Source organism: Pan troglodytes, chromosome 15, assembly GCF_028858775.2.
Source record: "Pan troglodytes isolate AG18354 chromosome 15, NHGRI_mPanTro3-v2.0_pri, whole genome shotgun sequence".
NCBI classification, from domain to species: Eukaryota; Metazoa; Chordata; class Mammalia; order Primates; family Hominidae; genus Pan; species Pan troglodytes.
In genome coordinates, this window is record NC_072413.2 from 78707980 (window position 1) to 78724281 (window position 16302).

General features: G+C 36.3%; 1 protein-coding gene across 27 annotated transcripts in view; it reads right to left on the reverse strand.

The window, feature by feature from the left end:
* The window catches only part of CEP128 (centrosomal protein 128), a 484430-nt gene that overhangs the window by 269739 nt on the left and 198389 nt on the right, over positions 1 to 16302 (reverse strand). For all 27 annotated transcript variants that reach the window (XR_010151258.1, XR_010151259.1, XR_010151253.1 and 24 more), the window contains one exon: positions 12600 to 12659. Coding sequence is in view for 18 of the 27 variants with exons in the window: in XM_063793855.1 (XP_063649925.1) it covers positions 12600 to 12659 (60 nt within the window). In the remaining 9 variants the exon portion in view is untranslated. The remainder of the gene's footprint in view (positions 1 to 12599; positions 12660 to 16302) is intronic.

A 16302-nucleotide genomic window follows, 5' to 3' on the forward strand; every position in this document is an offset into this window, starting at 1 on the left:
CTTTTGAAGATAAAACCTGTATCATAATTATTAATATAAAGTCTCATCAAAAACAAAAGGGGGCCATCATAACAGTTCTTCTTCTGGAAAGATGATATATAGAGTTCTGTAGAAATGGTCCCCAGTGAAATAACCGTAAGTGCTAAAAATATTTTTTTTTAAAATTAACATTTCTAAATATTGTCCTGTAGCCATACAGCAAATGAAGAAACATTTATTCAAGAAACTCTATTTAACCTCATTAAAGTGGCACTTGAGGCATAACTGACTCCCTCCTTCTACCCTCAGTGTGATAAAAAGCTCCACTCCTCATTTCAGAAAAACACTGCCAAGAAAACAGGGTTTTCTCTTTCTCCAGTTCACAGTCAAGGTACATGATAGCATACTGGATGGGCAGATCACCAGGATTTTTCAGCCTTGCAGCTCTGATTTGCATAGGCTAAAATCCTGGCCAAGTGCAGCAGGATGTTGAGAATACCTTGCTCCCCCAATGTCCCACTGATAGGATGGTTACCCTACCCCAAGCACAGCAGGCTGAGAATACTGGGGTCCCAACTGCCATTTCCCCAGGTCACTTATAATAAAGCCGTATTTATGAATATGCCTGATGAATACAGATTTTCTTGAAATCCTCGAGAAAATACTAGCAAACAGAATCCAGCAACCTATAAAATGAACATCATGATTAATATGGTTTGGCTCTGTGTCTCCACCCAAATCTCATGTCGAATTATAATTTCCAACGTTGGGGGAGGGACCCAGTGGGAGGTGACTGGATCATGCGGGCAGTTTCCCCCTTGCTGTCCTCGTGATAGTCAGTGAGTTCTCAGGAGATCTGGTCGTTTAAAGGTGTGTAGCACTTCATCCTTTGCTCTCTCTCTCTTGCCGCCATGTGAAGACAAGACATGCTTGCTTCCCTTTCACCCTTCCACCATGATTGTAAGTTTCCTGAGGCCTCCCCAACCAAGCCTCCTGCACAGCCTATAGAACTGTGCATCAATTAAACCTCTTTTCTTTATAAATTACCCAGTCTCAGGTAGTTCTTTATAACAGAGTGAGAACAAACTAATACAATGATCAAGTGGAAGTTGTCCCAAGAATGCAAGGTTTAAGATAGGAAAATCATTAATGTAATATACCATATTAATACAATTAGGGACAAACATCATATGATTATACCAAAAGACACAGAAAATGCATATAATAAAGTCAAACATTCCTTCATAATAAAGACACTCAAAAAACTACAAATAGAAGAGAACCTCCTTAATATGGTTTTTAAAATATCTATGGAAAACCCACAACTATTATCATACTTAACAGTAAAAGTCTGAATGCTTTCTCACTAAGACCAGAAGCAAGAAAAGGATAACAGCTCTCATCACTCCTATCTAACATTGTATTAGAGGGTTATGAAAAGGCAATTATACAAAAAATAAAAAGAAATAAAAAATATCCAGATTGAAAAGGAAGAAGTGAACATATCTCCATTTGTAGGTAACAGGCTTATGTGTAGGAAAATCCTAGTAATTCCATTAAAAAAATCTATTAGAACAAAAGAGTCCAGCATATTATAATACATAAAATCAATACAAAAATTAATTATATTTCTATATATTAATATTTGCAACGAGCAATCCAAAAATAACATTAAGATAATCATATTTACAATAGCATCAACAAATGAAGTCTTTAGTGATAAACATAAAACTGCAAAACTTATATTTAAAAACTACAAAATGCTTTTTAAAAAACTGAAGACTAAGTGGGAAGATATCCTACGTAAATGGATTGAAAGTGAATATTATTAAAATAGCAATACATCCCACCTAATCTACAGATTCAACAGGATCCCTTTCAGAATCCCATCTGGCTTCTTTAAAGGAATAGATGAGTTGATCCTATGTTTCATATGGGAATTCAAGGCAAATTTCCAAAATAGCCAAAAAAAGATATTGGAAAAGAAGAATATAGTTGGAGGATTCATACTTAACCATTCCAAAGCTTACTACAAAGCTACAGTAGTCAAGATGGTGTGGTATTGGCATAAGGACAGATATACAGACCGATGGAACAGAAGTGAGAGTCTAGAAATAAACCCATATATAAATGTCAATTGATTTTCAACAAAAGATCCAAAACAATTTCATAGAGAATAGTCTTACCAACAAATGGTGCTAGGACTACTAAATATACAAATACAAAAGAATTCATTTATACCCCCTACTTCACACCATATACAAAAACTAATTCAAAAAGGATCACAGATCTAAATGTTAAAGAGCTGAAACTGTAAGATTATTGAAAGAAAACACAGGCATAAATCGTTGTGACCTTGGCTTGGCAATAGCTTCCTAGGTGTAACACCAAAAGCAGAAGCCATCAAAGAAAAAAGCTGACAAATTGAACTTCTTTGAAATTAAAATGCTGTGCTTTAAAGGCCACTACCAACAAAAAGAAGAGACAACCTGCTAAGTGGCAGAAAATATTTGCAACTCAATGTCTAATAAGGGAATTACATGTCGGATTCATAAAGAAGTCAGTAATAAAAAGACAAATGATGCCATTTTTAAAACGTACAAAGGATGTAAATAGATATTTCTCCAACGAAGATATACAAATAGCCAATAAGCACATGAAAAGATGCTGAACATCATTAGCCATCAGGAAAATGTAAATCAAAACCACAGTGAGACTCTACTTCACACCCAGCAGGGTAGCTAAAATCAAAAAGACAGATAATAACAATTGTTTGTGTAGATGTGGAGAAACTGGAACTCTGACATACTGCCGGTGCGAATGCACAGCAGTGCAATTGCTTTAGAAAATAATCTGATGGTTACTTTATGGGTTAAACATAGAGGTACCATATAACCCAGCAGTTCTACTCCCAGGTAAGTATCTAAGAGAAATGAAAAACAAATATCCATGCAAAAACTCAGATAGAAATTACTCACAGCAGCATTATAATAACAGCCAAAAAATTGAAACAATCCAAATTTCTGTCAAATGATAAACAGATTTAAAAAGTGAAGTATATCCAAACGATGAAATATTATTTGGCCATAAAAAAGTGAGGTCATGATACATGCTAAAATGGATGTATCATAATATGGATGAAACTTGAAAACATTCTGCTAAATGAAAGAAGTCAATCACAAAAGACCACATATTATATGATTATATTTATGGCCAGGGGCAATGGCTCACGCCTGTAATCCCAGCACTTTGGGAGGCCGAGGTGGGCGGATTACAAGGTCAGGAGTTCGAGACCAGCCTGACCAACATAATGAAACCCTGTCTCTACTAAAAACACAAAAATTGGCCAGGCGTGGTGGAACACGCCTATAATTCCAGCTACTCAGGAGGCTGAGGCAGGAGAATTGCTTGAACCCAGGAGGCAGAGGTTGCAGTGAGCCAAAATCGCACCATTGCGCTCCAGCCTAGGCAACAGAGCAAGACTCCATCTCAAATGTCCTGAATAGACAAATCTACAGGGACAGAAAGATTAGTGGCAGACTAGAACTGGTGGTTGGATTTATAGGTGATGGCTAAGGCGTCCTGATTTTCTACTTGAGGTGATGAAAGTGTTCTCAAATTAAATGTGGTGATGACTGCACAATTCTGTAAATACACTAAAAAGCATTAAATGGTGCATTCTAAATTAACGAATTGTACGATATACGAATTATATCTCAATTAAGCTGTTAGTTAAACGGTAGAGAGTAAGTCAAGGCAGAAAAACAAAGCTAAAATTACACCTCTATGAATAAACGAGACCTGGCTATGCAATTTATAGGCCTCTGTCTTGTCTGGATGTCACTGGCTAAATGTAGGAAATCTGCAAATTAAATTGGGCTGTGCACTTCCAATTATGATTGCAGAAATTTAACAAAGCCTACTTCGCTTCTCAATACTCCCTTTGAAACTTCCATGTGAATACAGAACAATAAAAAGCTTCCATAGGACAGAAATCAGGAAACAGGGTCAACTCTTTGCCAGATAAAATATGTACTTTCTATTATAATTTTCTACTGAAGCACTAACGAAGAATACAGGAAAAATATAAGATGTTATACCACCATCCTCCTATGACAGTCAAGGCAGCAAATTGGGCTGTTCTCTAGAAAGTGTTTTCTACGTAGAGTATGAAACACATGCTGAAGGCTGGAAATCAAGAGGTTGTTACAGTACTCCAAGCAAGTGAAAATGCAAAGGGAAGAACCAAAGTGTACATTTTTGAGATATGATAGTTCCTCACATGTTATGGTTAAAGTAGAGAGAGGAATCAGTAATGGTCAAGACGTATAACCCATAATAGCCAAGTTTCTAACTTACAAAACTGTGAGACAGGCTTTAGGTGTTACCCTGTGTACTCTCAGCTGAGGTGGGCACAAAGAGATACACCTTCTCCTTAACCAAAGGAGAGGGAAGAGTAAAAGGGACTTTGTCTTTCAACATGGGTACCGACTCAAGCCACAGTAAAATAAAGCACCAAGTAGACTCCTAAAGTTCCTGACTCCAGGCCCTAGCTCCCAGAGAGCATTTCTACACTCACCCTAGGCCAGAAAAAAACATGTTGCCCAGAAGAGAAACACGCAAGCATGGCTGGCTTCACCTGCCTAGAGAGCCCTTGGATCTTTAATAAACATCAGGAGTAGTCAGACAATAGTCACCATAAGCCCTGGGAGAGACTCAGTACTGTGCTGGCTTCAGGTCTGCCCCACCACAGTCCCAGTGGTTGTGGACACAGAGGTGCTTGTTTCAAACCTCCTCCACCTCCAGGCAGGTCAGCACTGAGAGAAACACTGCGTTTGTTTTGAGGGAAAGTAGGGAAGAGAAAAAAAGACTCTGCCTGGTAACCCAAGCACTTCGGAGAACATATGGAGGTTTCTCAAAAAACTAAAAATAGAGCTACCATACAATCCAGCAATCCCGTTGCTAGGTATATACCCAAAAGAAAGGAAATCAGGATAGCGATGTCTGCGCTCCCACATTTGTTGTGGCACTAATCACAACGGCCAAGATTTGGATGCAACCTAATTGTCCATCGACAGACAAATGGATAAAGAAAATGTGGTGCATATACACAATGGAGTACTATTCAGCCACACAAAAGGTGAATCCTGTCATCTGCAACAACATTTATGGAACTTGAGACATTATGTGAAGTGAAATGAGCCAGAAAAAGGAAGACGAACTTCACATGTCTCACTCATTTCTGGGAACTAAAGATTAAAACAATTGAACTCACTGAGATAGAAAGTAGAATGATGGTTACTAGAGACTGGGAAGGGTAGTGGGAGAGGGAGGCAGTGCATATGGTTAATGGGTATATATAGAATGAGTAATATGTAGTATTTGATAGCACAACAGGGTGGTTACAATGAACAATAATTTATCATGCATTTTTAAATAATTAAAAGAATATAATTGGAATATTTGAAACACATAAGAAACAAGTGCTTAAGGTGATAGATATCCCTTTTACAATGATGTGATAATTATACATTGCATGCCTATAGCAAAATATCAACTTTTAGCAGATTACAAATTAAACAACTTTGGCAAACAAAAGAAATATATAAGCAGAGGATAAAATTTAAAAGAGATAAATCTGAAGGAATACATTTTTTAAAATAGTAAAATGAACATGGACTGATAAAAGATATGACATTTACAGTTGACCACAGACTCCACAGGAGTGAAAAAGAAGACAGTTTTTCAACCTCCTGTCAATAGAAAGACAACCTGTTCTAGGAACAAGTCACTATTAGACAACATAGTAGGATTTAATCTGGTTGGTATGCATCATTGATGGCAAATGTGAGTAATCATAAGCATAAGGTAGAAAACATCAATAAAAGAAGTGGACAGAAAATATGGAAATGTATATGTTACTCTTAAATCTACTCTAAGAAAATTAACGGTGCAAGCATAATAATAAAATGCAACACTTTTCCCCCACGTTGGAAATGAATAAAGAATGGACTGGACCGTGTCAAATCATAGTGTAGTTGCCCCTGCTAATGTGGTCAGGTCCATGGTTTTTCTCATCTCCAACTGTTTTCTGCCATATGAGAATGAAATTCTACTTTTTTTTTTATCAGATCTTCTGATGCTTCCCACATAAAACTTCGATATTGTCTTTATGCAATTGTCTGAGTTTTCAAATGTTTGCTACCAATTCAATTTTTAATAACCCATGTGGTCCAAACAAAATCGGTCCCAGCATGATCCTCCAGTAATCTCTTCTAACCCAGTGATTTAACTGCAAATTTAAAAAATCACTTCACATTTCCTTTTCTCCAATGCTTTTCCACCTACTCCATCCCAGTCTTTCACCTTTGTGTAATTACTACCTATGGTCACTGCTACTCCTAAGAGATGGTAATGGAGAAACAATAAATCTGTTTTGTCCTAACAATAATACTAATGGTTCTGGGGAAAAAACAAAACAATAACAACAACAACAAAAAATCCCTCACAAAGTATTAGGTTTGATATGTGTTATGGATTGAATTCTGTCCCCTCAGACTTCATATGTTGAAGCTCTCACCCCAAGTGTGACTGTATTTGGAGACGGGGCCTTTAGGGAGAAAATTAAGGTTAAATAAGGTCATAAGAGTGGACTCTATCTGACAGGAATCCTGTCCTTATAAGAAGAAGAGATAGCAGAACTCTCTTTCTCTTCCAGCCTCACAGAAGGAAGGTCACATAAGCACACAAAGAGAAGGTGGCCATCTATGAGCCAGGAAGAGAGGTCTCACCAGAAACCAAACCTGGCACCTTGATCTTGAACTTACAGCCTCCAGAACTGTGAGAAAATAAATTACTGTTCAAGTCATTCATTGTGTGGTATTTCGTTATGGCAGCCTGAACAGATTAATATAATATGACCTATGGCTTCAGTCTATTCTTACGAAGACTTTATTCCATTGTCAAACAAAATTTAAAGTTAACTATAGTTAGATTTTTTTTTATGAATTGAATCTGTATGCAGAATATATTATTAATCCTACAAAATAAAATATCAACCTATGGAAATTTAATCAATCAATAATCAATTATGAGAATTTGTGTTCGTTGGATAAATACCCAACATCTTCATTAAGTGTCTTGAGGAAGCAGCTTGGAACACAATATAGAAATAACTTTAACAATTCCCAATAATAATTAGCTGACAAGGCTATTAATCACAGAGCAAAAACCATTCTATTAACCACTCACAGGAGTATTTTACAGATTACATAATAGGATCATTTATTTAACTACATCAACAAGTATTGCTAAATAAACCAAAATAGAGAATAAATTTGTAAATATGTCTTTTTTTTTTTTTTTGAGATGGAGTCTCACTCTGCCGCCCAGGCTGGAGTGCAATGGCACAATCTAGGCTCACTACAAACTTTGCCTCCTGGGTTGAAGCGATTCTCCTGCCTCAGCAACCGAAGTAGCTGGGATTACAGGCTCCTGCTACCACGCCTGGCTAATTTTTGTATTTTCAGTAGAGATGGTGGTTTCGTCATGTTGGTCAGGCTGGTCTCAAACTCCCAACCTCAGATGAACTATCCACCTCGGCCTCTCAAAGTGCTGGGATTACAAGTGTGAGCCACCGCACCCAGGTAATGGCATTTTTTAAACCTTCGCAGTTGAGTAGTTGATAGCTTCCAATTAGGTGGGAATATTCATAAGTATCTAGTAAAACTACCAAGATGATCTTTTTAATCTGTGAGAATCCTCTACTGAGTCCTAGGGTAATGATATACTAAAGCCACTAAGAAATGACTCAAAGCTAAAAATCAAGGACCACAGAAAATTTAAATAAAAAGATTATAGCTTATAAAGGTAGCAATAATATTAGGACCCAGAATTTTGCTCCTTTAATTACTATGCTTCTTTTCCCAAACCTCTAGAAACAATTTTGAAAGAAAATGTTTGTATAAGAAACAGAGATAAAGAGGATGGCAATTTTTTAGAATGTGGTCAGCCATCTAAACAAGAATTAAATTAGAAATGCAAAAGTCAAACACAAGTCAACCTAAAAATACGTAATTTTTTCAGTAATACTTTCTCTACCTTTTCACTAAGTTATAAATATAATCAAGAAAAAAGCAAAATAATCTCCACAGCAATACATATACTTTTGCTCAATTAACTGAATATATTTCACGTAAATAATCTAAAGTGTATTTCCAACAAGTCAGTCAAGATACTGAGTACAGTATTTTCCATTCTATATCAGAAGGATAAAATATTAGATATTTATCCACATCTATCAATAAGAATTAAGTACACTGGGCCTAATACTTCTCACACAATGTTTTAAAAAATCCACATCAATAAAAAGACAATATTCATAAATGTAAGGTTTATATTCAAGTGTGGATTACACAACCAAGGGAGACAAATGATGGAACAGAGTTCCGAGACCTGAGGTCTAAGCTCTTCGCAGTAACTAATTAGTTTTATGTCCTTAGGTAAAACTAAAAACATCTTGGGCCTCAGCTTCTTCAATCTACAAAATGAGGCAGTCAAACTATGTGATCTCTAAAGCTACATCAGTTAAACAGTGTGGAAAAGCAAATGCTTGTCAATGCCCAGAATATACTATACTATAAAAAGTGTAACTCTTTGGGGTGGTATCAAACAACACAATATAAACAAATCTTCTCCCTAAATTTGGAAGTGTATTTCTTACCCATCTAATCTCCAAGTTTATAGCTATTATCAAATAAAACCAGTACTTGGGAATTAATATATTCACTGAAATCTCATCTGCTTGTTGCTTATTTTTCTATAATATTTAAGTTGAGGAAGTGCCTCAACTGGGAAAATGCAGCATGCCCAATATAATTACTCTCTCAAAAAATATTTATTGAACATTTAGCCAGGCATTGTGATAAGTGCTAAAGATGTAATAAGGAACAGGATAAGCACAGATCTTCCCTAGTAACATTTACAGACTAAAGACACAGAAGCAAACGGGGAATTTCAACACAATGGGGCAAAGGCCAAGAAGAAAAAGTATAGCTTTATACCGTCAAAAAAGTATATAAATTCACCTTTCTGTCTCTTAAGGGAATAAATACTGGATCCAGGAATTAAATGTGTTCTCCTATGAACAACAGTGCACTCAGGATCCTGCCTGATGTGGAAGCACAGCTAATATTAGCTTTTCTTTATTCTCTGTCACAAAACAATAATGTAACATGTGGGCTCAACAGTGATTATCTCTAGTATGTGAGTCCATCCTGAGAGTGCTGGCCTGCGCTAGATTTGACATGTTATCCCTACTGTCTCAATGTGAATATCTTTGGTACTTCTCACTTCTTGCCATGATGTGAACAAAAACTGTGATCTGTGTCTTTGTCCTTGCTTCTCTTGGGGCCTTCCTGTCCAAATAGAAGTTTCTGACTATCAATCTCTCTGGTGGAAACTCTTTCAATACTGCCACGAATTTGCCTATCTGGGACACTACATGATCATTTATTCAGATACCAATCCCTGACTACTTTGGCTAGAAAATCCTGGAAATCTCTTTCTCCATTACCCTAGAATATAACATCTCTCATCACGTGTATGCTGTCAACAAAATTACTCCAGTCTGTCCTTTCCTCTGAATGTTTGAACAATTTTCTTAATTCAGACTCTCACTCTATCTCACTGTATGGGAAAAGCTTCTTAACTGGTTTCTCTACCTCAAATCTTACCAACTCTAATCTACCTTTCACCTCACTACCAAAATGTAAATATAAGCATGCCATTCTCCTGTTCAAAACTCCTTTGTGATTCTCCATGCAATGTAGGTCTGAATCCAGGATCCTCAAAATGGCAAACAATGCTCTACTGGATGAACTTAATTCCTCTGGAGCCCCATCCCCTGCCATTCTCTGTGTCATACCTTCATATTTTACTATTGCTAAATCATTTGAGTGTTCTTTGCATTCATCAAATTGCTTCTGTTCTGTGCCTTTCCTAGAACTTTGTTCTTTGCATGTTTGCTCTTTGCTCTTTGCCTGGATGGTTTCAATATTCATCTGGGACATCAGCCTCCATGGCAGCTTCTGCATACTTCCATTACAGCTCCTACTTGTAAGACTGAAATTATCTGCATATTGTCTGTCTTTCCTAAAGACCAGGACAACGTCCTGTTCTTTTTTTTTTTTTTTTTTTTTTTTTTTTTGAGATGGAGCCTTGCTCTGTCACCAGGCTGGAGTGCAGTGGCGCAATCTTGGCTCACTGCAACCTCTGCCTCCTGGGTTCAAGCAATTTGCCTGCCTCAGCCGCCCGAGTAGCTGGGACTGCAGGCGCGTGCCACCATGACCGGCTAATTTTTTGTATTTTTAGTAGAGACAGGGGTTCACCGTGTTAGCTAGGATGGTCTCAATCTCCTGACCTCGTGATTCCCCCCACCTCGGCCTCCAAAAGTGCCGGAATTACAGGCGTGAGCCACTGTGCCCGGACGTCTTGTTCATTTTTTATGCCCACAGCATGTAACAGCATCTGAGACATAGTAGTTTCTCAGTAAATTCCATTAAGCTGAAGAAAACATGGCCTTACCATACCTTGTTAGAACTTGTTACAAAAACATACCCCTCATCTACGGAAACTGCTTACCTGGCATTCCTTAATGACCATGTGATGGTTAACACTGAGTGCCAAATTGATTAGACTGAAGGATACAAAGTATTGAGCCTGGGTGTGTCTGTGAGGGTGTTTCCAAAGGAGATTAACATTTGAGTCAGTGTGCTGGGAAAGGCAGACTCACCCTTAATCTGGGTGGGCACAATCTAATCAGCTGCCAGTGTGGCTGAAATATAAGCAGGCAGAAAAATATGAAAAGAAAGACTGGTCGAGCCTCCCAGCCTACATTTTTCTCCCATGCTGGATGCTTCCTGCCCTTGAACATTGGACTCCAAGTTTTTCAGTTTTGTGACTTGGACTGGCTCTCCTTGCTCCTCAGCCTGCAGATGGAGGCTATTTGTGGAACCTTGTGATCATGTGAGTAAATACTTGTAAACTCCCCTTTAAAAACAGATCTATTCCATTAGTTCTGTCCCACTGGAGAACCCTGACTAATACAGACCATCTCAACCCTCTTCCTTCCTGTAATTTCTTATTATTACCATTCATTAGCTATTTTACCTGTAAGTATAGTCCAACTCTCAATTGGACTTCATATTTTTATTATGCCACCAGTGCCAACAAAGCAACTGTGTGCAATCCCCACCCAATCCTTGTTTTCTAGAATTAACACTAACAGAACAAATTCATTTGGTAGATTTATGAAAACAATTACTGAACGCCCTCAGAGGTCCTTCTAATACAGCAAGACGTCAGAATGGACTATCTGAAGAGCAATTCTACTTTCCATATAGTTTTTTGTCCTCTGATTTCAGATCTTATCTTCAATACTTATAGAGCTGTCCAGTCATAGTTCATGGGAATTACAGTATTGTAGCCCATCAATAACCTAACCCATCTTTCTAGCAAATAGATTCAATTCCCCCTTAGTCAGTTGGTCAGTGTGGTATTTTTTATCACAACCCGTTTACACTGTAGAAGGAACAGTTGTCTCATGCAGTAATAGAAGGGGTCTGATCAGAAGTTCAATCCCATTAAATGATAAGGGAAAACTGCTCACAAGCTCCCAAATTAAAGAGCTATGATTAAGAATCATCTCTGGCTCTCATAGTTTAACTGAACTACTGCAGTGAAAGCTTTCTGTTCAGAAATGATAAAGATTTTAACTTGAAAGAAAATTCTAAGTACATTGCTCTTGTTGTCAGAATTGTAAAGCTGAGGAAAAGAAAAATGAGAAATGCAATATTAATGCACAACAGAAATTTCTGGCCAAAACATTCTGAGACAGCAAAACGTGTATTCTAAATTCCCTATTCAGGTGGCATAAATACAAATTTGTATTTGTTTCTATCAAAAATGGCTAGAAATGCACAGGTTCACTGTTGTTAAAGTCTAATGCTCAATCACTATACTTTCATTTTCTTGTTAAGAATGCTTTGTTTTAGGAGGCTTCTCTAATGCATAGTTGGCCTTCAAAGGTAAACTTTATCTTTCCATCACCTCCCACCCATGTCTTACTCACCAATCTCAGGGCATTATCTGTGGTTACTCAAATATTCTCATCTTCATGTCATTGTTCTACCCATAACTAACTAACTGGAGAACTACATATTTTTGCAAGGCCAAGTTTAAATATTGCTTTTTTCCAGAAGCTGTCTATGACATGCTGGTAGCATCATACCCTCCCTTTCTCCCAGCACAAACAATAGAATTAGCTCTTCCTTCTTCTGTGTTCCTTTGTCAATGTTCACATATATCTATAATCTGGTTCTTAATATTTCAACAGTTTTACTTTCCTTTATTCTCTCTTTCTAGGCCTACATATTTAACTTTAAAATGTTAAAATAAGAAACATGGAGATTCCCTAAGTGGACTGCAGTGATATCTTCCCCTGCAATTAAGCATTATAGCTTCATATGTTCAGTTACATAACAAAATAAATAGCTAAACCAAATAGGATGGCTTAAAGATCATAAATATTACAATAACTTTAGGATTCAAAGATTAATTACCTTGCTTTCTGCTAACCAGCGATGTGGGTCATAATGTATATCAGGACCAGATGAAAAAACCTACAAAAGAGAAAACAGTCGATTAGAAATACATTTTTCTCTGACATAAACATATATAAATGAAATTCTTCACCACAGCATCCAAAAGTTTAGTTCCCCAATTTAAGGATTTAAAAAGAAAAATGTTTGCCCCAAATACTCAACCAGTTCCAAACTAGCATTCATTTATATGCCTTTTTATGTATGTATTCATTTATTTATGTATTGGCAATAAATATTTTGATGGAAAAATCAACTATCAAGTGCTATCATTGCTAGGATATATGGAGGCTGATTCTATGGAGTTCCATATGGCAAACAGCTTCAATTAAAGTCAGTTTATTTCATTTCTGTTTGTTTCCTCTCCTCAGTCTTGTTCTACATAATGTACTTCAAAGAGGGTTATATGTGATTACATGGAAACAATTCTCTCTCATTTATCCTTCTTTAATTTAATAGTAAAAGGGCCATTTTGTCTTATCAATGATTGTCAATAGACACAAACTCATCAACATGACTTCACACAAACATTGCCTTGTATTTCAATAGTTCATCTGCGCTAGCTGCTTTGACTTCCTTCACGCCAACTCATTTATAAAATCCCTTGCATCTGGTTTTGTCATATTACTAAAGTAAAACTGTATTCAAAGTTGGCAATGACTTTATAATTGTAAATACAAAAGTTTTTTCTCAATTTGTACTTTTGTTGAACTCTGTGCTACAAATAATATTTTTGAAGACCTCTTTCTCAAATTTGCCTGTTTAAAAATATCCTCTTTCTCTACAAGGGGAAGTCTATTCCTATTCTCAAATACCTCCATACCTCCTGAGCTGTGTGCACATTGCTTCTTTGCCAGGAATATCATTAGTTAACTCATTTAGACAAATGCTGAAAGCATACTGAGTGCCCACCACATACCACATATGTGAATATTGTATTCTTATATCCAATTTTCTCTCATCCACCTTTCTATCTAAATCTCACCCAATTCTCATATCCTCCCTGCCTTTTCAAGGAAATTTTCCCTAATCACCCGAGTTCACAGTATTTTTTTCCTCTTCCAGTTCTCTACTACATTGCTGAATATTTGCATACATCCATTTGTCATTGATTAGAATACACTATTATTCTTTTTCATTCATGAATGTCATACATGTCAATTAAATCTTCTGTGGCCTAATAAAGATATTAATGTTTAATATCAAAGTATAAGATAATTGGGTATAAGTACAAGTAATATTCACATTTTATTATTTGCTTTACAGATTTACCTATAGCTACATGTTTAAGAAGACAGCCTTAACCTGCCAGGCATGGTGGCTCACGCCTGTAATCCCAGCACTTTGGGAGGCCGAGGCTGGTGGATCACCTGAGGTCAGGAGCACAAGACCAGCCTGGCCAACATGGTGAAACTCCGTCTCTACTAAAAATACAAAAATTAGCCGGGCGTGGTGGCACATGCCTGTAATCCCAGCTACTTGGGAGGCTGAGGCAAGAGAATTGCTTGAACCCAGGACGCGGAGGTTGCAGTGAGCAGAGATCGTGCCATTGCACTCCAGTCTGGGGGACAAGAGAGAGACTTTGTCTCAAAAAAAAAAAAAAAAAAAACCATTTAACAAATGGTGTCAGCACAGTGTCTGGGACAGAGAACACAATAAACCACTGCTACTGCATATCAAGATGTCACTATTAATAAATAGGCTTCAAGACCTATTATGAAAAAAGCACTATGACAAATGACAGGCATTTGTCATTAAAAATATAAAGAAAGAGAAGCCATATGTATTTGTGAACATGTTACTAAAAAAGGCATTACAAAATAATGATAGGTAACATTACTTGAGTATCCACTAAGCGCAAGATATTTGACCCTATAATAGCACCTTCTATATCTTATCTCACTTTATCTTCTCAATGAGCCAACTTATAACTGGGGACATGAACTCTTAGAGAGGAAAGAGCTTACATAACTTATCCAAGGTCATATATTAGAAATTTGCAATGACTTCCAATATGAACCTATATCTGTCTTGATCCAAAGCCCATCGTCTTCATGCTCTAAAACTGAATGAATACTCAGACCAAGTGTTATGGAAAGAGAGAGACTAAAATAAGTGCAGTGCAGAACTAATCTATTTACTTGAGCTCTTGAATTATCAAAAACTGGCCTGTGAGAATGATACATCTTAATTCAGACACTTTCCTAATTGTTTTACAATTGTAGTGTATGTCTGTCCTTCATTGTCAAACACATACATTAACTAAAGTGGAATAAGTAACAAATACAGTGACTTGAAAAAGAAAAATGTAACTAAAAATAACATCAACATTCCCAGGACTTTTCTCAAACTCATTTATTACATATCTATTTTCTAATCTATTCCATAGCACTGTTACTCTTTACATACAATGGCTGAAAATCTCATCAGCAATATTTCAAGAATCAATAAATGACTAAGTGGAATTATTCCTTTTTTGAAAACATTTTACATGATTCTTCCACACTCTCTCAGAACTATAAACTACAAAACAAACATAAATTTTATCTTTACCACACCCCTGGGTGGTTTCTTGAGTATGTTTCTTGAGTGCTATGTTCTTGAGCATTCCATTTTTTTTTCCCAGGTTTACAGCAATAAAACAACAGAAGTTACTAAAGAAAAGAGGCCCACAATGAAAAAAATGTAGACTCTTAAAAAATTAATAGAATTTCCTTTCTTTTAGATCTATTTTCCACCCAAGACTTGGATTGAATTAGTCTTTCTCTAGGGGAAGAAGCGTAAAACCCATTACCACAGTCACTCCATGTCTGAAAGCCTATAAAAAATTGGATGCTTCTTGGAATATATTGGAAGGATAATTTGTGACTCATAAAGAAATAAAATATTTAAGCAATCTGCTATCTGCACATCATGTATTTGCCTGCAATTGCCCATAATAAACTGTGTATATATATGCACATATGTGAGTGCATATATATATGTGTGTGTGTGTGTATACATATATATATCTTACAACATGATCCAAATGTTTCCATTTTACCTTCCCACATGACTGAAAACAAACCATGCTGTTACAAATATTTAAATATAGAATAAATATTGCATTGCTAATATATACTTCTTCTAGATAAAAATTAGGATTTTCAAGGCTCCACATTCATTAAATAAACGCAAATATGACAAGTCTTAAATTTAAAAAGCAGCATTAGGAAAAAAAAAAAAAGTTAGAATTATCATAGGCCCTACAATAGTTCTAAAAGTTAGTTTTCCCCCTAAAGCCAATTATTTCTCATATTAGACTCATAGTCTTTTCAAAGTAACACTTGAACTTAAAAAAAAATTGTAAATGGGAATACATATTGTAAAAATTCCATCAACTCTACCAAATTCTATTAGTTAAAATATTTCCATTAAAGACAAATTCTAAAAATGCCTTGACTGCAAGAGAATTAGTTATATTTTCCTTTAAACACAATTTAAGATAGAAAAAAAGGCAGAGAGAAAGAGCAAGAAAAAAGAGGGGAACATAGTAGTATGAGAAAGGAAGGTCATTCTAGAAGAGGAAAAAGACTAATAAATGTCAAAATCAATAGTAGAAACTGCTGAAAAATAAAAAGCATTTCAGCATAATATCACAATGTGAGCGCCATCATATCACCAA